This window comes from Salvelinus alpinus, chromosome 6, assembly GCF_045679555.1.
Source record: "Salvelinus alpinus chromosome 6, SLU_Salpinus.1, whole genome shotgun sequence".
In the NCBI taxonomy this organism is placed as follows: Eukaryota; Metazoa; Chordata; class Actinopteri; order Salmoniformes; family Salmonidae; genus Salvelinus; species Salvelinus alpinus.
Genome location: NC_092091.1, coordinates 9,811,741 through 9,836,276, shown reverse-complemented (window position 1 = coordinate 9,836,276; position 24,536 = coordinate 9,811,741). Strand labels below are relative to the sequence as shown.

The window sequence follows — 24,536 nt, the reverse complement described above, 5'->3', positions numbered from 1 at the left end:
AGGGGTGTGTGTGTGTGTGTGTGTGTGTGTGTGTGTGTGTGTGTGTGTGTGTGTGTGTGTGTGTGTGTGTGTGTGTGTGTGTGTGTGTGTGTGTGTGTGTGTGTGTGTGTGTGTGTGTGTGTGTGTGTGTGTGTGTGTGTGTGTGTGTGGGTGTGTGTGTGTGTGTGTGTGTGTCATCCAGGAGAAGAGAGGACACATTAAAGCCATAGTGGGGGGAGGGGTGTGTGTGTGTGTGTGTGTGTGTGTGTGTGTGTGTGTGTGTGTGTGTGTGTGTGTGTGTGTGTGTGTGTGTGTGTGTGTGTGTGTGTGTGTGTGTGTGTGTGTGTCATCCAGGAGAAGAGAGGACACATTAAAGCTATGATTCCCAGTGCTGTCCTGCTGCATCTCAAGTCTATAAATAGACACATGCAGCAAAATGGACTGGTGGAGCTACTCTGACTGGAAAAAGTCAAGGGGTCTGAATACTTGCCGAATGCACGGTAGTTTCAGCAAAGAGGAAGAGGCGAAGCGAGAGGTCTCACTCTCGCCAAAATCTGTCCAGTGTAAAACCAGTACGTTTCTATGGGAATAATATGCAGACCTAAGCTTTTCACCTGCCTTCCTGCCTTTGGAATGAAGATTTTTAGGGTGAAGAGATGAACATCTCATCATTATATACAGATCTCTGGTTTCAGCCTCTAGTGAATTGGAAAGGAAAGTTGTCGGGCGAACAGTGCACTGTTAGGATGCTGGATTGCCCTAAAGTAAATTGATGTTTCGCCAAAATTATATAAATCACTCCTGTCTAAAAAAAAGGATTCTAAATACTTCACCAGGGAGCATGACTTAATAAGGATCATTAGCTTTGAGATATCAGCTGATGTACGAAGGGCTATATAAATAAATTTGATTTGATTTAGCTTCTTTATTAACAAACAAACAAAACATTGCTGTGGATTGTTTCAAATCAAAGTGTGTTTGGGAAGCCAGCAATTTGGGTAGTGAGCGTGGGAACACGTCTAGCTGATAGAGTTGCGTCTGTCAGTGAAAAGCGTCAGAAATATGTGTGAAGATAAATGTGTCTTAAGAATAATTTAAAATGTTGCATCAAGAACGGGGGGGTAGGAAAGTGCTCATTTTGTCAACATCTTTTTTCCGTTTAACGCTTAACTCCCCACTTACACCACTTGTTTTTTCATCACCTCACACAAGTCAACAAAGTATTTTTTTTGTTGTAAACCTCCATTGCGAATGATAATTCCTCAGTATTTAAAAATAAAATTATCTTTCCAACGCTCCCGGCCTCAAAAATCACTAAGCCTCAGTGTGAAAGAGCAAAATATCATGATCCCATATTCCCAGTGGAAACATCGTATTTAAAAAAAAAACTGATTTCTGTCCCGAGCTCACTGGCGCAGGAAACTATTAGGGCCTGGAATAGGCTAGTTGCTACAATGTTGCAAGTTCGTTAGCGACAGTTTCCAGGCAGACCCTGTGATGATTTAATACAATGTTGAACTTCACTAGCAAAAGCTCAAGTCAAGACAGATAAAAAAAATAAAAAAGGGAGGCAGACAGACAGACGGAGAAAATAGATTAATTTGATTGAAATAACTGTTTTCTACTGTTTTTATTACTCAGTTTTAGGCATATGTATCTTACTTAGTTGATGATGGAAATTATAGGTCTACTGCTTCTTTGGCCTATAGACTATCTCTGAGTTCTATGGACATTATAGGTCTACTGCTTCATTGGCCTATAGACTATCTCTGAGTTCTATTGACATTATAGGTCTACTGCTTCTTTGGCCTATAGACTATCTCTGAGTTCTATGGACATTATAGGTCTACTGCTTCATTGGCCTATAGACTATCTCTGAGTTCTATGGACATTATAGGTCTACTGCTTCTTTGGCCTATAGACTATCTCTGAGTTCTATGGACATTATAGGTCTACTGCTTCATTGGCCTATAGACTATCTCTGAGTTCTATGGAAATTATAGGTCTACTGCTTCTTTGGCCTATAGACTATCTCTGAGTTCTATGGACATTATAGGTCTACTGCTTCTTTGGCCTATAGACTATCTCTGAGTTCTATGGACATTATAGGTCTACTGCTTCTTTGGCCTATAGACTATCTCTGAGTTCTATGGAAATTATAGGTCTACTGCTTCATTGGCCTATAGACTATCTCTGAGTTATATGGACATTATAGGTCTACTGCTTCATTGGCCTATAGACTATCTCTGAGTTCTATGGACATTATAGGTCTACTGCTTCTTTGGCCTATAGACTATCTCTGAGTTCTATGGACATTATAGGTCTACTGCTTCTTTGGCCTATAGACTATCTCTGAGTTCTATGGAAATTATAGGTCTACTGCTTCATTGGCCTATAGACTATCTCTGAGTTATATGGACATTATAGGTCTACTGCTTCATTGGCCTATAGACTATCTCTGAGTTCTATGGACATTATAGGTCTACTGCTTCTTTGGCCTATAGACTATCTCTGAGTTCTATGGACATTATAGGTCTACTGCTTCATTGGCCTATAGACTATCTCTGAGTTCTATGGACATTATAGGTCTACTGCTTCTTTGGCCTATAGACTATCTCTGAGTTCTATGGACATTATAGGTCTACTGCTTCATTGGCCTATAGACTATCTCTGAGTTCTATGGACATTATAGGTCTACTGCTTCTTTGGCCTATAGACTATCTCTGAGTTCTATGGACATTATAGGTCTACTGCTTCATTGGCCTATAGACTATCTCTGAGTTCTATGGACATTATAGGTCTACTGCTTCTTTGGCCTATAGACTATCTCTGAGTTCTATGGACATTATAGGTCTACTGCTTCTTTGGCCTATAGACTATCTCTGAGTTCTATGGACATTATAGGTCTACTGCTTCATTGGCCTATAGACTATCTCTGAGTTCTATGGAAATTATAGGTCTACTGCTTCTTTGGCCTATAGACTATCTCTGAGTTCTATGGACATTATAGGTCTACTGCTTCTTTGGCCTATAGACTATCTCTGAGTTCTATGGACATTATAGGTCTACTGCTTCTTTGGCCTATAGACTATCTCTGAGTTCTATGGACATTATAGGTCTACTGCTTCTTTGGCCTATAGACTATCTCTGAGTTCTATGGAAATTATAGGTCTACTGCTTCATTGGCCTATAGACTATCTCTGAGTTATATGGACATTATAGGTCTACTGCTTCATTGGCCTATAGACTATCTCTGAGTTCTATGGACATTATAGGTCTACTGCTTCTTTGGCCTATAGACTATCTCTGAGTTCTATGGACATTATAGGTCTACTGCTTCATTGGCCTATAGACTATCTCTGAGTTCTATGGACATTATAGGTCTACTGCTTCTTTGGCCTATAGACTATCTCTGAGTTCTATGGACATTATAGGTCTACTGCTTCATTGGCCTATAGACTATCTCTGAGTTCTATGGACATTATAGGTCTACTGCTTCTTTGGCCTATAGACTATCTCTGAGTTCTATGGACATTATAGGTCTACTGCTTCATTGGCCTATAGACTATCTCTGAGTTCTATGGACATTATAGGTCTACTGCTTCTTTGGCCTATAGACTATCTCTGAGTTCTATGGACATTATAGGTCTACTGCTTCTTTGGCCTATAGACTATCTCTGAGTTCTATGGACATTATAGGTCTACTGCTTCATTGGCCTATAGACTATCTCTGAGTTCTATGGAAATTATAGGTCTACTGCTTCTTTGGCCTATAGACTATCTCTGAGTTCTATGGACATTATAGGTCTACTGCTTCTTTGGCCTATAGACTATCTCTGAGTTCTATGGACATTATAGGTCTACTGCTTCTTTGGCCTATAGACTATCTCTGAGTTCTATGGACATTATAGGTCTACTGCTTCTTTGGCCTATAGACTATCTCTGAGTTCTATGGAAATTATAGGTCTACTGCTTCATTGGCCTATAGACTATCTCTGAGTTATATGGACATTATAGGTCTACTGCTTCATTGGCCTATAGACTATCTCTGAGTTCTATGGACATTATAGGTCTACTGCTTCTTTGGCCTATAGACTATCTCTGAGTTCTATGGAAATTATAGGTCTACTGCTTCATTGGCCTATAGACTATCTCTGAGTTCTATGGAAATTATAGGTCTACTGCTTCTTTGGCCTATAGACTATCTCTGAGTTCTATGGACATTATAGGTCTACTGCTTCTTTGGCCTATAGACTATCTCTGAGTTCTATGGACATTATAGGTCTACTGCTTCATTGGCCTATAGACTATCTCTGAGTTCTATGGAAATTATAGGTCTACTGCTTCTTTGGCCTATAGACTATCTCTGAGTTCTATGGACATTATAGGTCTACTGCTTCTTTGGCCTATAGACTATCTCTGAGTTCTATGGACATTATAGGTCTACTGCTTCTTTGGCCTATAGACTATCTCTGAGTTCTATGGACATTATAGGTCTACTGCTTCTTTGGCCTATAGACTATCTCTGAGTTCTATGGAAATTATAGGTCTACTGCTTCATTGGCCTATAGACTATCTCTGAGTTATATGGACATTATAGGTCTACTGCTTCATTGGCCTATAGACTATCTCTGAGTTCTATGGACATTATAGGTCTACTGCTTCATTGGCCTATAGACTATCTCTGAGTTCTATGGAAATTATAGGTCTACTGCTTCATTGGCCTATAGACTATCTCTGAGTTCTATGGAAATTATAGGTCTACTGCTTCTTTGGCCTATAGACTATCTCTGAGTTCTATGGAAATTATAGGTCTACTGCTTCTTTGGCCTATAGACTATCTCTGAGTTCTATGGAAATTATAGGTCTACTGCTTCTTTGGCCTATAGACTATCTCTGAGTTCTATGGAAATTATAGGTCTACTGCTTCATTGGCCTATAGACTATCTCTGAGTTATATGGACATTATAGGTCTACTGCTTCATTGGCCTATAGACTATCTCTGAGTTCTATGGACATTATAGGTCTACTGCTTCTTTGGCCTATAGACTATCTCTGAGTTCTATGGAAATTATAGGTCTACTGCTTCATTGGCCTATAGACTATCTCTGAGTTCTATGGAAATTATAGGTCTACTGCTTCTTTGGCCTATAGACTATCTCTGAGTTCTATGGACATTATAGGTCTACTGCTTCTTTGGCCTATAGACTATCTCTGAGTTCTATGGACATTATAGGTCTACTGCTTCTTTGGCCTATAGACTATCTCTGAGTTCTATGGAAATTATAGGTCTACTGCTTCATTGGCCTATAGACTATCTCTGAGTTATATGGACATTATAGGTCTACTGCTTCATTGGCCTATAGACTATCTCTGAGTTCTATGGACATTATAGGTCTACTGCTTCTTTGGCCTATAGACTATCTCTGAGTTCTATGGAAATTATAGGTCTACTGCTTCATTGGCCTATAGACTATCTCTGAGTTCTATGGAAATTATAGGTCTACTGCTTCTTTGGCCTATAGACTATCTCTGAGTTCTATGGAAATTATAGGTCTACTGCTTCTTTGGCCTATAGACTATCTCTGAGTTCTATGGAAATTATAGGTCTACTGCTTCTTTGGCCTATAGACTATCTCTGAGTTCTATGGAAATTATAGGTCTACTGCTTCATTGGCCTATAGACTATCTCTGAGTTCTATGGACATTATAGGTCTACTGCTTCTTTGGCCTATAGACTATCTCTGAGTTCTATGGACATTATAGGTCTACTGCTTCATTGGCCTATAGACTATCTCTGAGTTCTATGGACATTATAGGTCTACTGCTTCTTTGGCCTATAGACTATCTCTGAGTTCTATGGACATTATAGGTCTACTGCTTCATTGGCCTATAGACTATCTCTGAGTTCTATGGACATTATAGGTCTACTGCTTCTTTGGCCTATAGACTATCTCTGAGTTCTATGGACATTATAGGTCTACTGCTTCTTTGGCCTATAGACTATCTCTGAGTTCTATGGACATTATAGGTCTACTGCTTCATTGGCCTATAGACTATCTCTGAGTTCTATGGAAATTATAGGTCTACTGCTTCTTTGGCCTATAGACTATCTCTGAGTTCTATGGACATTATAGGTCTACTGCTTCTTTGGCCTATAGACTATCTCTGAGTTCTATGGAAATTATAGGTCTACTGCTTCATTGGCCTATAGACTATCTCTGAGTTATATGGACATTATAGGTCTACTGCTTCATTGGCCTATAGACTATCTCTGAGTTCTATGGACATTATAGGTCTACTGCTTCTTTGGCCTATAGACTATCTCTGAGTTCTATGGAAATTATAGGTCTACTGCTTCATTGGCCTATAGACTATCTCTGAGTTCTATGGAAATTATAGGTCTACTGCTTCTTTGGCCTATAGACTATCTCTGAGTTCTATGGAAATTATAGGTCTACTGCTTCTTTGGCCTATAGACTATCTCTGAGTTCTATGGAAATTATAGGTCTACTGCTTCTTTGGCCTATAGACTATCTCTGAGTTCTATGGAAATTATAGGTCTACTGCTTCATTGGCCTATAGACTATCTCTGAGTTCTATGGACATTATAGGTCTACTGCTTCTTTGGCCTATAGGCTATCTCTGAGTTCTATGGAAATTATAGGTCTACTGCTTCATTGGCCTATAGACTATCTCTGAGTTCTATGGACATTATAGGTCTACTGCTTCATTGGCCTATAGACTATCTCTGAGTTCTATGGACATTATAGATCTACTGCTTCATTGGCCTATAGACTATCTCTGAGTTCTATGGACATTATAGGTCTACTGCTTCATTGGCCTATAGACTATCTCTGAGTTCTATGGACATTATAGGTCTACTGCTTCTTTGGCCTATAGACTATCTCTGAGTTCTATGGACATTATAGGTCTACTGCTTCATTGGCCTATAGACTATCTCTGAGTTCTATGGAAATTATAGGTCTACTGCTTCTTTGGCCTATAGACTATCTCTGAGTTCTATGGACATTATAGGTCTACTGCTTCTTTGGCCTATAGACTATCTCTGAGTTCTATGGACCTTATAGGTCTACTGCTTCTTTGGCCTATAGACTATCTCTGAGTTCTATGGACATTATAGGTCTACTGCTTCTTTGGCCTATAGACTATCTCTGAGTTCTATGGAAATTATAGGTCTACTGCTTCATTGGCCTATAGACTATCTCTGAGTTATATGGACATTATAGGTCTACTGCTTCATTGGCCTATAGACTATCTCTGAGTTCTATGGACATTATAGGTCTACTGCTTCTTTGGCCTATAGACTATCTCTGAGTTCTATGGAAATTATAGGTCTACTGCTTCGTTGGCCTATAGACTATCTCTGAGTTCTATGGAAATTATAGGTCTACTGCTTCTTTGGCCTATAGACTATCTCTGAGTTCTATGGACATTATAGGTCTACTGCTTCTTTGGCCTATAGACTATCTCTGAGTTCTATGGACATTATAGGTCTACTGCTTCATTGGCCTATAGACTATCTCTGAGTTCTATGGAAATTATAGGTCTACTGCTTCTTTGGCCTATAGACTATCTCTGAGTTCTATGGACATTATAGGTCTACTGCTTCTTTGGCCTATAGACTATCTCTGAGTTCTATGGACATTATAGGTCTACTGCTTCTTTGGCCTATAGACTATCTCTGAGTTCTATGGACATTATAGGTCTACTGCTTCTTTGGCCTATAGACTATCTCTGAGTTCTATGGAAATTATAGGTCTACTGCTTCATTGGCCTATAGACTATCTCTGAGTTATATGGACATTATAGGTCTACTGCTTCATTGGCCTATAGACTATCTCTGAGTTCTATGGACATTATAGGTCTACTGCTTCTTTGGCCTATAGACTATCTCTGAGTTCTATGGAAATTATAGGTCTACTGCTTCATTGGCCTATAGACTATCTCTGAGTTCTATGGAAATTATAGGTCTACTGCTTCTTTGGCCTATAGACTATCTCTGAGTTCTATGGAAATTATAGGTCTACTGCTTCTTTGGCCTATAGACTATCTCTGAGTTCTATGGAAATTATAGGTCTACTGCTTCTTTGGCCTATAGACTATCTCTGAGTTCTATGGAAATTATAGGTCTACTGCTTCATTGGCCTATAGACTATCTCTGAGTTATATGGACATTATAGGTCTACTGCTTCATTGGCCTATAGACTATCTCTGAGTTCTATGGACATTATAGGTCTACTGCTTCTTTGGCCTATAGACTATCTCTGAGTTCTATGGAAATTATAGGTCTACTGCTTCATTGGCCTATAGACTATCTCTGAGTTCTATGGAAATTATAGGTCTACTGCTTCTTTGGCCTATAGACTATCTCTGAGTTCTATGGACATTATAGGTCTACTGCTTCTTTGGCCTATAGACTATCTCTGAGTTCTATGGACATTATAGGTCTACTGCTTCTTTGGCCTATAGACTATCTCTGAGTTCTATGGAAATTATAGGTCTACTGCTTCATTGGCCTATAGACTATCTCTGAGTTATATGGACATTATAGGTCTACTGCTTCATTGGCCTATAGACTATCTCTGAGTTCTATGGACATTATAGGTCTACTGCTTCTTTGGCCTATAGACTATCTCTGAGTTCTATGGAAATTATAGGTCTACTGCTTCATTGGCCTATAGACTATCTCTGAGTTCTATGGAAATTATAGGTCTACTGCTTCTTTGGCCTATAGACTATCTCTGAGTTCTATGGAAATTATAGGTCTACTGCTTCTTTGGCCTATAGACTATCTCTGAGTTCTATGGAAATTATAGGTCTACTGCTTCTTTGGCCTATAGACTATCTCTGAGTTCTATGGAAATTATAGGTCTACTGCTTCATTGGCCTATAGACTATCTCTGAGTTCTATGGACATTATAGGTCTACTGCTTCTTTGGCCTATAGACTATCTCTGAGTTCTATGGACATTATAGGTCTACTGCTTCATTGGCCTATAGACTATCTCTGAGTTCTATGGACATTATAGGTCTACTGCTTCTTTGGCCTATAGACTATCTCTGAGTTCTATGGACATTATAGGTCTACTGCTTCATTGGCCTATAGACTATCTCTGAGTTCTATGGACATTATAGGTCTACTGCTTCTTTGGCCTATAGACTATCTCTGAGTTCTATGGACATTATAGGTCTACTGCTTCTTTGGCCTATAGACTATCTCTGAGTTCTATGGACATTATAGGTCTACTGCTTCATTGGCCTATAGACTATCTCTGAGTTCTATGGAAATTATAGGTCTACTGCTTCTTTGGCCTATAGACTATCTCTGAGTTCTATGGACATTATAGGTCTACTGCTTCTTTGGCCTATAGACTATCTCTGAGTTCTATGGACATTATAGGTCTACTGCTTCTTTGGCCTATAGACTATCTCTGAGTTCTATGGACATTATAGGTCTACTGCTTCTTTGGCCTATAGACTATCTCTGAGTTCTATGGAAATTATAGGTCTACTGCTTCATTGGCCTATAGACTATCTCTGAGTTATATGGACATTATAGGTCTACTGCTTCATTGGCCTATAGACTATCTCTGAGTTCTATGGACATTATAGGTCTACTGCTTCTTTGGCCTATAGACTATCTCTGAGTTCTATGGAAATTATAGGTCTACTGCTTCATTGGCCTATAGACTATCTCTGAGTTCTATGGAAATTATAGGTCTACTGCTTCTTTGGCCTATAGACTATCTCTGAGTTCTATGGAAATTATAGGTCTACTGCTTCTTTGGCCTATAGACTATCTCTGAGTTCTATGGAAATTATAGGTCTACTGCTTCTTTGGCCTATAGACTATCTCTGAGTTCTATGGAAATTATAGGTCTACTGCTTCATTGGCCTATAGACTATCTCTGAGTTCTATGGACATTATAGGTCTACTGCTTCTTTGGCCTATAGGCTATCTCTGAGTTCTATGGAAATTATAGGTCTACTGCTTCATTGGCCTATAGACTATCTCTGAGTTCTATGGACATTATAGGTCTACTGCTTCATTGGCCTATAGACTATCTCTGAGTTCTATGGACATTATAGATCTACTGCTTCATTGGCCTATAGACTATCTCTGAGTTCTATGGACATTATAGGTCTACTGCTTCATTGGCCTATAGACTATCTCTGAGTTCTATAGACATTATAGGTCTACTGCTTCATTGGCCTATAGACTATCTCTGAGTTCTATGGACATTATAGGTCTACTGCTTCATTGGCCTATAGACTATCTCTGTTCTATGGAAATTATAGGTCTACTGCTTCATTGGCCTATAGACTATCTCTGAGTTCTATGGACATTATAGATCTACTGCTTCATTGGCCTATAGACTATCTCTGAGTTCTATAGACCTTATAGGTCTACTGCTTCATTGGCCTATAGACTATCTCTGAGTTCTATGGAAATTATAGGTCTACTGCTTCATTGGCCTATAGACTATCTCTGCTCTATGGACATTATAGGTCTACTGCTTCATTGGCCTGTAGACTATCTCTGACTTGGAAAGTTTTTTTTGCCTGGTCACAGACAGCTGATGTGTTGTGCACTGAAGTCCACAAGTGAAGGGAAAAGGTGAGAGGAGGAGAGCACGTAGATGCGAGAAGGAATTATATAACGAGCAAAGTGATCGTGCTGTTTGTATGTGGCTGCTATGAAAGTGAACTGTGTTTGCGCGGGATCAGGGGTGTATTTATTTAGCCGATTCTGCTGAAAAACGTTTCTTAAACAGAAGCGAATGGAATGAAACTGGGATAAACATACCTGAATTTGTCCAATAGAAACGCTTGTTTGCAAATCAAATCAAAATCTAATTTTATTGGTCACATACACATGGTTAGCAGATGTTAATGTGAGTGTAGCGAAATGCTTGTGCTTCTAGTTCCGACTATACAGTAATTGGACTAATGATTACACCCTAGATCAGCTAGATGCAAGCAAGAGTGTGCAAGGTGGTAATGAATGTGTCACTGTCTGTCACCTTGATTACTAAAAATTATCTTGACCTGTGAAGCTACTTTCTAAAGTTTCATAGACTAGGTTATAGCACCCTCATGATGGGTATTGGGAACATTTGAGTCTCATGTAGTAGACCAAACCTATCGATGTTACATTGAACTGGGTGAATGGAATGTGAAAGAGAGTCATCCAATATGCTGTAATAGAAATAAGGCCGTGCTCATTAAAAAATGAATGTCCTCTCTCATCTTAAACAGCACCGACCGCCACTAGTGATGTACCAATACTGGACCAGTCGCAGGTGAATGTACTATTAATGTAGCCTACTTGTTATTTGAAAGGACAAGGAGGTAGAACGTTTTGTTTTGTATGTATTTTTTTCCCATTTCTGAGGGTGGCACTGGTAGGACATAGACTATGGATAGTCGATGATATTACAGCTTACTTTACTGTGCATGATTATTTCTGAATCCTGCCCCTCTCCTTTAACCTTCTGCATGTATTTGTCCTTGTTAAAACCAACCAACCGCCCCTGCGATCACGTTCAAGTCCCCTTCACATTCTAATGAAGATTTAACAGTCATAAAGATTTAACGATCAACTACAAAATGTATTTTGTGGACACAGACTAGTCTAAATGTTTATCGGGATGTTTAATTTTAAAGTAGTAGTGTTTATATTAAACACGGAAACCATCAAAGATATGGTTTATTGACCGTTTATAACAAATGTCTTGCATGGGTGAAATATTATTCCGTTCTAATTCCATTCAATTTAAAGCCTTTATTCTGTCATTCTATTCACTACATTGACTGGGTATGAACATACATAATTCAATAAAAGATATAAGAGGGTTTCCATTTTCTACTATGCGTTTAAAATTATGTGGATAATATAAGGCAATATTCACTGCAATGATTTGACGCGCAAAATTCCAATCCTGAGCAACGATATGATTTAAAGCTCAATCATTGTGTCTCCAGTCTAAAACCCGCATGAAGCCATGATGTCCCGGTATTCCTATCGAGCGGCAGGCAGGCAAGCGTGCACTTCACATTCTTACCGTTCTGTGAGGAGACCAAATGCAGCATCACCACTCCAATGAACGCCACCGAGACCGACATCATTTCTGCTCTTCTTTTTCCAGCTAGCATCGACTCAGGTGGACGATTGTAGATGCCGGTAGCGGGGAAAGTGGGTGGGGTGGCCTGAATGATTGTGTGAGTGGACCGGGTTACCGGGTAGATACCGAGCTGATGGAAGAGCGGCCCCGTCTAATTCTCCAATCAGGTCACGCAAAAACAGCGGCGCGCTCGCTCACCAGAAGGGTGCTGACGCCACCTGTGCAGTGCCTGGTGCGCGGTGATGAAATGGTCAGTGCCTAACCTTAACCCCTGCTCTTACCCTCGCCTTAACAATAACCCTTACCATTTTACATTTCAACTGCAATAGTGGGATAGAGATCCCAGATGGAACAATTTAATCATGGGCTGTGCTAAACAACTACCTTTCTCATCCACCATGGGAAATCCCGCGAGATCACATCTTGTAGGCTGCCCACATACAATTCATTTATAAATATTTGCCGTCTACATTGTGCCAAATTACCTTCCGTAGGAAGGAAGGATGGAGAGAAGGAAGGAAGGGGAAAACTCATGAATATCCATGAGTCTTGACATATAACCCGTCGGGTGATTGGTTGAGCCTTCTTGAGTGCATGAAGTCACTCTGAGCCCTTACCAAAACATAAAACATGGCGGACAATTTCTCTCGCCTTGGATCTGAAACCAGTAGTAACCACCAACTTCAATCAGTTATTATTAGTAACAATTGAAATACGAATCTGACATTCCCGCCGAGGAGGGCATGCTAGCTAGCTACCGTGTTTGATTCATATCAGGCATTTGCTTATGAAACAGCTCAACTAGCTCGACTCGGGAGCTCATCATGCCAGGGGACATACTGTAGGCTTCCGGAGCCAGCGGGTTAGCTAGTTATTATTCCACCATGGGCAACAACAACTCGTTACCAGTTCGTTTTCAGCTAAATATGTTCCAACTCATAGCTAGTTTATCCAGTGACCACCGCATTTAGAAGGATAGCAACTGACGGAACTCTATCAAGCTGGCTGGCTAGCATGCTAACGTTAGTTCACACTGGCCACGCAGTAGCCAATACCAGACCGTTTGTGGAAAGGTAAAAATAACTATTAGTTTGCTCGTTTTTTGAATGATCGGACAGTGAAACTAAAATAGATTGTTAGCTAGCTGGTGAGGGTTTCATTTATTTCCCAATTAACTTGGTGATGAAGCTGAAGCTGTGTTCCACAAGATGTTCGGTCGGTGCTAACTGCTCGTTATGCCGGCAGGTTTGCCAGTTCAAAAATGTATAGCCTAACCACTCAAAACCCACCCACAAGGCCTGAAAACTGTCCCAAAATGTTTTTTCGCAGCAAGAGGGGTTGCCACATTTATCCAATATACCCTCTTTCCATAACATTACCGAGGGAATTAAGAAGGAATAGCAACGTAACTAACGACATAATGATCAAAATTCGGGTTTCCTTCAAAATAATAATTATTGCGAGCTAGCGTGACTTAATAAACTAATTTGAATAAACTAAACTCGCCAGATATTTTTCCATTAATGGGTGTCGATTTAACTCGTTTGACTGACATGATTAAGCAATAAGGCCCGAGGAGGTGTGGTAAATGGCCAATATACCTTGGCAAAGAGCTGTTAGAGTGCCTGGACACAGCCCTTGTATATTGGCCATATATCACAAACCCTCGAGGTGACTTATTGCTATTATAAACGGGTTACCAACGTAATTAGAGTAGTAAAAATACATGCTTAGTCATACCCGTGGTATACGGCTGTTAGCCAATCAGCATTCAGGCTCGAACCACCCAGTTTATAATTGTAAATACATCCCTTTTGGCGTGCGCATAACTAAATTCGACAGGAGAGTTTGAGTGATGAAAGTTAGACAGAGGTTCTCGAAATCAGCGCAAGAAACACTTGGATGAACGTTTAAAAAACAAGGCAATTGTGCCTTATTTTGTTCCAGATGTTAAGACTACAACCCGTTATAAATTGCCTATTTGAACGATTGACTTGTCAAGATGACCCCACCACAGTCTGAAACGGACACACAGACACCTGGCTAAGTCCTGACCTCAGTTTGCAGCCAGGCTTTACTGGGACTTTTAATCCTATTTCACTGTCAACTCAGCCATACTAACAGCATTAGGACATGGTGGCAATCATTCTGGAAATGATTTATCTTATCTTGTGTCTGAATGACCAAAACATTTCTCTCTCCTAGGCTAAATGATAAACACTAGGCCTACTGTAAACCCTTTATGTTAACTTTACATGACACCTTCCATTGCTTTTTGACCATCCCTGAAAGAATTAGGCCTACAATTGCAAGAGCATGCAAAGGTAAAGTTGAAAGGCATGACAGAAAGCTTTCAACCAAAATGTGGTTCATATGTATACTGTACAAGCATGAATCGATTCATTACTACCAGATTTCAGGTAAACCAGCAAAAAGAAAGAACCAATTTGTAGTCTGAATGTAGTCTGAGCGTTCCTAATACAGTACAGTTCTGCTGCCACCTAATGTACAGATACTGTAGATCAGTGGTGGAAAAAAATTCTCAAGTATTAAACTTGAGTAAAAGTAAAAGCCAGGAGCACACTCCAACACTCAGACATTCATTTACAAACAAAGCATTTGTTTTTAGTGAGTACGCCAGATAAGAGGGACTAGGGATGACCCGAGATGTTCTCTTGACAAAGTGCGTGGACCATTTGGACCATTTTCCTGTCAAATTGTAACGAGTACTTTTGGGTGTCAGGGAACATGTACGGCGTAAAAAGTATGTTCTTTTCTTTAGGAATGTAGTGAAGTAAAAATAAAAGTTGTCAAAAATGTAAATAGTAAAGTACAGATACCCCAAAAAACTACTTAAGTAGTACTTTAAAGTATTTTTACTTAAATACTTTACACCGCTGCTGTAGATGACCCCAACACAGATTTTTATTTAACTAGGCAAGACAGTTAACATTTACAATGACAGACTACCGGGGAACAGTGGGTTAAATGCCTTGTTCAGGGGCAGAATGACAGATTTTTACCTTGTCAGCTCAGGGATTCGATCCAGCAACATTTCGCTTACTGGCCCAACGCTCTAACCACTAAGCTACCTGCCAACCTGATGATAGTATATGATACATAATACTACTTATGTTTTGTTTTTATAAACACAAAAAAAAACGCATGTTCTCATTTGAAGCTGACGTTTATCGCAACGAGTAGCATCTCAAAAATACAACGGAAATATAGATAGAATAGAACTTCCAAATCAACTAGTCATTTCTGAATTTTTTATTTTCTTTTTTTTTATACATATGAACAAAATAGACTGTCCAATCGATGATACAAATCATGGATGCTATATTAGACAATGTTATGGTCTGCCTTGGCAGCAGCTAACGGGGATCCATAATATATACCATACTACTGTATATACATGTCCAGATATAGTTGTATGTGGGTTTTTTTAATGGATCTAATAAAAACATATTTTAATGTTATGGTCATTACTAATGTATACACATTGTATAAAATATAGAACATTTTGATATGGCTGTGGTCTACTATAGAGTTTCCTTTAAACCACATTTGTTTTAACATTTAAAGCATGTTTTCAGATAGAGTTCCTTGAGTAACTTGTTAGATCAATAAGATTCACATCATATCTTATGGGACTTTACTGTTGCGAGTAAAAGTACACACCCTTTGCACAGTCCTTAAAATTACATCTCAAATACTTTAGTTTTTTTCCCCCTACCGATCTACACAACTCACTACACTACACACTACACTACACACAACCTGCTACATAACTTACTATAAAACCCACTACATAACCTACTACACAACCCACTACATAACCTACCACACATTGTTTTTGGCATTAACATTTTTGTTATTGTACCACTGACAAACACAACTCTAACTCAGGGATAGGTATTCAGAAGACTTAGAGGAAACCCTGCCATTTTACCTGGGCTTTGCTCCTTTCATATTTATTTTGATCCTGACAAACTCCCAAGTCCCTGCCGGTGACAAGCATCCCATAACATGATGCTGCCACCACAATACATACCCATAACATGATGCTGCCACCACAATACATACCCATAACATGATGCTGCCACCACAATACTTGAAAATATAGAGGGTTTCACTTTGTATTCTGTTTTACTGGATTTGCCAAAAACCTTGTAGTTAGAAAAAAAATGTAATTAGTAGTTTTTTAAATGTAGTTTTACATTTTTCTTTACCGTGTTGTCTTGCAGTATTACTTAACTGCCTTTTTGCAAAGTTTTGAATATTGCTGTCCATCAATGACTCCCAACCAAATTTACTGAGCTTGAGCAATTTTGACAAACACAATGGATAAATGTGGCCAAGAGTTGTGCAAAGTTGGTAGGATCTAATTCACAATGATTCACAGCTGTAATGGCTGCCAAAGGTGCTTTCGTTTTTTATTTTTTATTAACTTGGAAAATGATTTGACATTTTTTCTTCACTTTAGAAATGTGGAATAGGTTGTGCACATCGGTAGGAAAGAAATCTAATTTAATAAAATGTTTAGATTTTCTTTTAAGGCAGCAACATGTGAAGACTGTGCAAGGGGTGTGTAGACTTTCACTAAGCACTGTATGCTTCCCTCCATAATATATATTTCATATTTAAATGTCAACCCTCCACATATATAATATGCATACAACATTCCGGATTCACATCTGCATACAGTATACAGGTGTAGGATCTTAATTTGATCACCCTGTTGTTGCAGGAGATGTCGTGCTCAGCAGGAAATGCAAACTTGTATTGTATTCAAGGTTTAAAAAGGCTTCCACTTAAAAATGTCAGACTTAATTTGCACTAACTAAAAATGTATCAACCGATACAAAAATATCCATTAATTATAATCCACACAATAATAAAAATGTCCTATTGCTGCAGGATTATTTTCATGCTGTGAGAAACTGGGTCAAATTAAGATCCTACACCTGTAGAGACATCACATTCCCGTGACATAAACTTTCCCTCCACTCTATAGCACCCTCCCTCTCTCGGGGTCTGAGGGGAGGGTTCATCTCCCTGGACACCATGTCTGTCAGCCCCACAGGGCCAATGGGTTGTATAAACCCAGACACAGCGGCTACGCCTTCCTTTGATGTCAACCAACGAGACCAGAAATGTGTATTCTGTGCCTCCAGGGCAAAGCCTTCCCACAAAACCGGTGTTAACCATCATGCATCACTGGAGCTCCTGCATGTCTGCATATTCTACCACCGCTCTCCACTCTCAGACTTCTCAGTCTCTGTTCACACTTTATGTAGTGTCATCTAGTATGGAAAGGAGGCAACAATGGCTCTCCCGACTGAAGAGTGAATTCGGCAACAGCCCCTTGGTCTCCAACGTGGCTTTCGGCTTCATCCTGATGGGCTTGGAGAAGCTGGTTGAGCTGGAGTTCGAGTGTCCGTGCGACCCCAAATGGAACGGGCTATTTTCTTCCGCCTTCTTCGTCATTCCTGCTATCATGGCCTTCATGCTGATGCTAATCATCCAGGACTGCAGGTACGACCTGAGCGGCTGCCCCAGGACAGTGTCCATCTCCAGCCTGGTTCCGCCCATCGTCTGGCTGATCCTGCTCTTCCTGGACGGACAGTACTTTGCGTGTGCGCTAACAGACTGGAACGGCAGGTTTGTGATTGTCGACAAGGCGGCTCCTCAGAAGTGGTGTGAGCCGCCGCATGACGATGGCACGCTGCAGGATCTCATGGTGCACTCTCAGGAATTATTTGTGGAGTCTCAGGTGAGGAAAACACACTGGGATCAGTTTCCCGGATGAGGATTATGCCTTGTCCTGGACTAAAACACACTATCAATGGAAATGTTTCAATGAGAATGATTTTTAATCCAGGACTATGCTTAATCTGGATCTGGGAAACCGGACCCTGATTTTTATTGTCGGTGCCTGTGCCATTAAGAAAAGTAAAGTGTATCATAAACTCAAAACAAGTGTTCATGATGAATAGCTCTTTTTTTTTGTAATGTGTGGATATACTGAACCTGCTTATTCTTCCTTGACCCTTGTACATGTGGGGTGGTAGGTAGCATGGAGGTGGGCCAGACAACTGGAGGCTCGCCGGTTCGAATCCCAGGTCCAACGGGAAACATTTCCTATATACTGTTTCCTGACATTGTGCACCTAGGCATTGCTCCAGGGTCGCTGCACTGCTGTTGACCCTGTGCTTTCATCCTATCAGGGAGTGTGTCTTGGTTTTCCTGGGTGGGTTGACTTGTAACCAAGAAAACGCATTTCTGTTTTCCAAGTAGCAAACGGGATACAAACCCGGGTCTCCCACGGGAGCAACCAACGTCTTAGACCAATAGGAAATTCACTATTGGTCACTGGGCAGACACTGGTTTTGAAGTTCGCAGGCAGAGTTACCTCATCACGTGACCATTAAAATTTTTAAAAATGAACTAGGCAAGTCAGTAAAGAACAAATTCTTATTTACAATGACGGCCTACCCTGGCAAAGCTAGGACAATTGTGCACCACGCTATGGGACTCCCAATCACGGCTAGTTGTGATGCAGGCTGGATTCGAACCAGGGAGTCTGTAGTGACACCTCTAGCACTAAGATAGAAGTGCTTTAGACCGCTACGCCACTCGGGAGCCCCATGACCGACTCATGTCCACTACATCCACAATATGTATTTTCTTCTAATGAAGTCTTCTTCTTCTTCTAGGTTATTGGTATTGCTCTGTTGATATTCATCTGTGTGGGACTCATAGTGTACGTGATCAGAGAGAGCTGCCAGCAGGAAGAGGAACTCCAGGAAGTCAACAACACTTACGAGATGTATGAGATGACATGACTTCGACAACATCATTAAGCCAAAACCTGTTTTTTGAAGCTATGGGAGAGAATTCATAATGTTTTCTCTACAAATGCCTCAAGACTGCAAGACCTTGTCTCTCCAGCAACTTCTAAAGGGAAGGGAACACTGCCGGTACCTCCCTCTCCAACCAAGGTGCATGAACAGAGGTGCAAACAGAGGAGAGGGGGAAATTCACCAACTTGGCGATAGAAATGCTTGTTCTTATTAAAACCAACATGTTTTGGCCTGTAGCCTTCTTCAGGGCCCAGTGACTTTTACCTTTCCTGCAAACTGTACATGAATGTTATACTTTTGGAAATTATACTTTTCTGATGAACAGTTTTTTAAAGTAGTGGGGGGGGGATATTTGTTGGTCTATCTGCCCTTTTAGAAATGTTCTCTGTAGGTGTCAAAATGTGTCCCAATTTTTGTAAATATTAAAATGTGTTAAGGTATGGTCACGTTTGTATGTAAGGTATTTATAGCAACTAATAAAATCATTTTTTCCAAATTTTTTGAGAGATTTGGTCAGGTTGCGTTGACATCAAATAGCCCAGCTATCATTTATACTAAACAATCAAATAGGAGCTTTTACATACATTGGTACAAATTATGTGTTTATTCCATTAAGTGACGTCTGTCCCTCTCTTTGCCAAACAGCAGATGGACTCACACACACTATCTGGCACACCTTCTGAGACCCAGCAGGAGATGTGGACACAGACAGATAGCGGACAGAAATATCGACTCCCGGTTTTAACCCCCCAACCCTGGTTACTGGGCTGTCTATGTCACCTCTTGTCTTGAGCCTTGGTTACATTGTGGACATTCTCAGACCAGGACAAGAGTACAAAGTAACCAAGGCCATTTTCCTTTTGCGTGAGTTAATGCACTGAAAACAGGGACTATGATGAGTTAGCAGGTTATCATTGGTCCCCAGCACAGAATATCGGGTGCTGTGAGAGTCAAAGGTCAGGGAGTACCTCGTTACGCAGTTTCTGATTGGCTCAGACAGATCTGGGACCAGGCTACGTACTATTCTAAAAATATATATATATATTTAACATCAACATAATAACAAAGTAACTTACAAAGGAAGAGGAAGTACACCAAGCTTTCCACCCTCCGGGTAAAAGTGGGCCCATTACTTCTGAAGCAGCCATAAGGTTTCAATGATCCTCGCAGACAGTGAATGTTCCCCGAGTGGCTGAGTTACAGTTACAGACCTAAAAATGGTTGTCTAGCTATGATCAACAACTAATCTGACAGAGCTTGAAGAATTTTGAAAAACAATGATGGGCAAATATTGTACAATCCAGGTGTGGAAAGCTCTTAGAGACTTACCCAGAAAGACTCAGAGCTATAATTGCTGCAAAAGGTGATTCTAACATGTTTTTACTCAGGGGGTTGAACACTTATCTGATCAAGGTTAAATATTTACAAATGTTGTTAGAATTTTTTGTGTGTAAAAATAATTACAATTAAATCCATTTTGATCCCACTTTGTAGCACAACAAAATGTGGAAAAAGTCAAGGGGTGTGAATACTTTCTGAGGGGCACTAAGTCTCGAGAATGTAAGCTATGACGTTGGTGACTCTCCGGGGGAATGCCATCTTGTCTGTCACACTCTGTGGGTGTGAATGGGATGTAGGACAGAGGTGACGGGGCGATGACCAAATGAGCTTCACCTTGGATGGTCCACCTGACATTGTATACCAGAGGAAGATCGTCCCTCCACCAATCCCAGGATCCATAAAACTTCCATCCTGGAGAGAATGGATCAACTCGCTGTCTTCAAGGACCCGAGCAATCATTTCAGCCATGTTCTTGTGAAACCCGAAAAAGGACACCTCAAGGGTCCTTGAGTGAAGCATGATTTTTCGGATGTTTACTTAATATAAATTCACCAAAGAAGTTTTAATGGAAGCCACCAGTGTTAAAGGATGGTGATGTAGGTGTAGTGGGGGTGAATTCTACTTGATGTATTTCACTGGTCATCCCCAAAGCCAACACTTACTTTGGCCACCTTTCCTTCCAGTTATCTGCTGCCAATGACGTGAATGAATTGCAAAAATCACTGAAGCTGGAGACTTATTTCTCCCTCTCTAGCTTTAAGCATCAGCTGTCAGAGCAGCTTACCGATCATTGCACAGTACCTGTACGCAGCCCATCTGTAAATAGCCCACCCAACTACCTCATCCCCATATTGTTATTTATTTTTTTGCACCCCAGTATCTCTACTTGCACATCATTATCTGCACATCCATCGCTCCAGTGTTAATGTTAAATTGTAATTATTTCGCCAACATGGCCTATTTATTGCCTTACCTCCCCAACCTTACTACATTTGCACACACTGTACATAGATTTTTCTATTGTGTTATTGACTGCACGTTTGTTTATCCCATATATAACTCTGTGTTGTTTTTGTCGCACTACTTTGCTTTATCTTGGCCAGGTCCCAGTTGTAAATGAGAACTTGTTCTCAACTGGCCTACCTGGTTAAATAAAGGTGAAATAAAAATTGTTTAGAAAAATCTACCAGTGGTTTGACACTCGCACCACTGTGATGTCATGGCCTTTAGAATGAAGCTCTTCCATGACGACTCTCATGTTGACCCAGTGGCTTCCGTCCAATGGGTACACCAGGATTTTACCCCTATAGATGCTATTGGACAGAGTGACGAGCAGTACAGCCAATGAGATCAGTGTTGGTTGATATATCCACTCACCCATGGTGAATCGTTCACTGGAAACCTTCATAAAATACAAGGAAGTAGATGTCAAACAATCCCATTAATTAACTAGCTATCAGCTATAGTTTTGAGCACATTCTATAACATCATACATGTGTAGGAATCAGATAATAAAATTCTCTATTTGGTCCTTTTTATATATTTGTTTTTGAGCTGTTAGTTCAATATTCAACTAATAGGTAACCTAATCTATGCTAACATATACTGTCATCCTAGTCCTATCCTAGATCACAATTACATACTGGCTCATGCTTGGCGGGGTCGTGTTTCGGGGGAAGCATGGCTATCGACCTTTACCTCTCCCAAGTCAGTACGGGAGTTGCAGCGATGTTACAAGACTAACTACCAATTGGATATCACAAAAAAAGATATAAAAAAAAAGATATTATACTGGGTCATATTCAGATGGCCTCATAGTTGCGCAAGATCATATGATACATCTGGGTCAGACCTGGGTTCAAATACAATTTGATATCATTTCAAGTACTTTTGCTGTGAATAAGCTTTCATAGAGCTTTGCTGTGGCAATGAAACCAGTAGAAAAAGGTACAAATCCGGCATTCCAAGCAGACTTAAGCAAACGCTCCAAATTATTTGAAAGATTTCAAATAGTATCTGAACCCAGATCTTATCTGGGGGAGGGTTTATGGTTATGCAACCAGCCATTATTTCATAGTATATTCTGACTGCTGAAAATCACATTAGGAAGCACAGAATGGGTTGCAGATAGGAGGAGCAGCTGGTCTGGTGGTCCCGGATCTGTTTGTACTGTTATGAAATGGGAGGAGGGGGGGGGGGTCAGTGTTAGGACACACACACACACACATACATACACTACCCAGGATACTCTTGCACACTCCATCCCCAGGTGGCAGCAAACGGGTCTAGGTGCTAAGCCAAGACTTGATAAGCACATTTGGTGCAGCCAATTACGCTGATCAGTCAGTGTCAGCTTGGAGAGCTTTGAGGCTGCTGGTTGGTTTGGTGGACGTGAGACTGCTGGTTGGTTTGGTGGACGTGAGGCTGCTGGTTGGTTTGGTGGACGTGAGGCTGCTGGTTGGTTTGGTGGGCGTGAGGCTGCTGGTTGGTTTGGTGGACGTGAGGCTGCTGGTTGGTTTGGTGGACGTGAGGCTGCTGGTTGGTTTGGTGGACGTGAGGCTGCTGGTTGGTTTGGTGGGCGTGAGGCTGCTGGTTGGTTTGGTGGGCGTGAGGCTGCTGGTTGGTTTGGTGGACGTGAGACTGCTGGTTGGTTTGGTGGACGTGAGGCTGCTGGTTGGTTTGGTGGACGTGAGGCTGCTGGTTGGTTTGGTGGACGTGAGGCTGCTGGTTGGTTTGGTGGACGTGAGGCTGCTGGTTGGTTTGGTGGACGTGAGGCTGCTGGTTGGTTTGGTGGACGTGAGGCTGCTGGTTGGTTTGGTGGACGTGAGGCTGCTGGTTGGTTTGGTGGACGTGAGGCTGCTGGTTGGTTTGGTGGACGTGAGGCTGCTGGTTGGTTTGGTGGACGTGAGGCTGCTGGTTGGTTTGGTGGACGTGAGACTGCTGGTTGGTTTGGTGGACGTGAGGCTGCTGGTTGGTTTGGTGGACGTGAGACTGCTGGTTGGTTTGGTGGACGTGAGACTGCTGGTTGGTTTGGTGGACGTGAGACTGCTGGTTGGTTTGGTGGACGTGAGGCTGCTGGTTGGTTTGGTGGACGTGAGACTACTGGTTGGTTTAGTGGACGTGAGGCTGCTGGTTGGTTTGGTGGACGTGAGACTGCTGGTTGGTTTAGTGGACGTGAGGCTGCTGGTTGGTTTGGTGGACGTGAGACTGCTGGTTGGTTTGGTGGACGTGAGACTGCTGGTTGGTTTGGTGGACGTGAGACTGCTGGTTGGTTTGGTGGACGTGAGACTGCTGGTTGGTTTGGTGGACGTGAGGCTGCTGGTTGGTTTGGTGGACGTGAGACTACTGGTTGGTTTAGTGGACGTGAGGCTGCTGGTTGGTTTGGTGGACGTGAGGCTGCTGGTTGGTTTGGTGGACGTGAGGCTGCTGGTTGGTTTGGTGGACGTGAGGCTGCTGGTTGGTTTGGTGGACGTGAGGCTGCTGGTTGGTTTGGTGGACGTGAGGCTGCTGGTTGGTTTGGTGGACGTGAGGCTGCTGGTTGGTTTGGTGGACGTGAGGCTGCTGGTTGGTTTGGTGGACGTGAGGCTGCTGGTTGGTTTGGTGGACGTGAGACTGCTGGTTGGTTTGGTGGACGTGAGGCTGCTGGTTGGTTTGGTGGACGTGAGACTGCTGGTTGGTTTGGTGGACGTGAGACTGCTGGTTGGTTTGGTGGACGTGAGACTGCTGGTTGGTTTGGTGGACGTGAGGCTGCTGGTTGGTTTGGTGGACGTGAGACTGCTGGTTGGTTTAGTGGACGTGAGGCTGCTGGTTGGTTTGGTGGACGTGAGACTGCTGGTTGGTTTGGTGGACACGAGGCTGCTGGTTGGTTTGGAATCTTTAGTTTGGCCTGGTTGTAGTTCGACCAAGCGGTCAAGACAGAGCTGGCCCTGGACTCGGTAAGTTGCTGTCTCCAGGGAACATGTGCATCCAAAGCGGTCCTCAAACGTTGATTTGTTTCATAAATGCACACATTCATTCAGGTTACAGACCAGGTTACTAGGCCTAGGACCCCTAGACAAAGCGAGTGCAACAATATCAGAAGGCTAGACGTTGGTTTCGTAACAGTACCGTCTTGTCAAGTCTGTTTGTTTGGACAATCACCATCGGAGTTGTCATGGCAGCACCAACCGATCTGGAACCGAGCTATGTATCAACTCCTA

At 41.5% G+C, this 24,536-nt stretch overlaps 2 protein-coding genes across 3 annotated transcripts in view; one reads left to right on the top strand and one right to left on the bottom strand.

Moving 5' to 3' along the window:
- Positions 1-12,530, bottom strand: part of LOC139578115 (neuroplastin-like) — a 74,045-nt gene extending 61,515 nt beyond the window's left edge. The window contains exon 1 of one of the 2 annotated variants that reach the window (XM_071405354.1): positions 12,068-12,530. In XM_071405354.1, coding sequence (XP_071261455.1) covers positions 12,068-12,158 — 91 coding nt within the window. In that variant the 5' untranslated portion in view covers positions 12,159-12,530. The remainder of the gene's footprint in view (positions 1-12,067) is intronic. The other variant, XM_071405353.1, reaches the window with a different exon arrangement.
- A 128-nt stretch (positions 12,531-12,658) lies between these two features.
- On the top strand, positions 12,659-19,486 carry LOC139578116 (calcium homeostasis modulator protein 2). Its single transcript, XM_071405355.1, has 2 exons — positions 12,659-17,906; positions 18,850-19,486. The coding sequence occupies exons 1-2, from the start codon at positions 17,265-17,267 to the stop codon at positions 18,976-18,978; spliced, it is 771 nt and encodes a 256-aa protein (XP_071261456.1). The 5' UTR covers positions 12,659-17,264; the 3' UTR covers positions 18,979-19,486.
- Positions 19,487-24,536: the final 5,050 nt, after the last annotated feature.

Excerpts from the sequence above, each read along its gene's own strand:
- LOC139578116 (XM_071405355.1), top strand. The coding sequence starts at position 17,265 with ATGTCAACCAACGAGACCAGAAATGTGTATTCTGTGCCTCCAGGGCAA. Across the intron at positions 17,907-18,849 it reads AATTATTTGTGGAGTCTCAG|GTTATTGGTATTGCTCTGTT; the intron begins GTGAGGAAAACA and ends TTCTTCTTCTAG.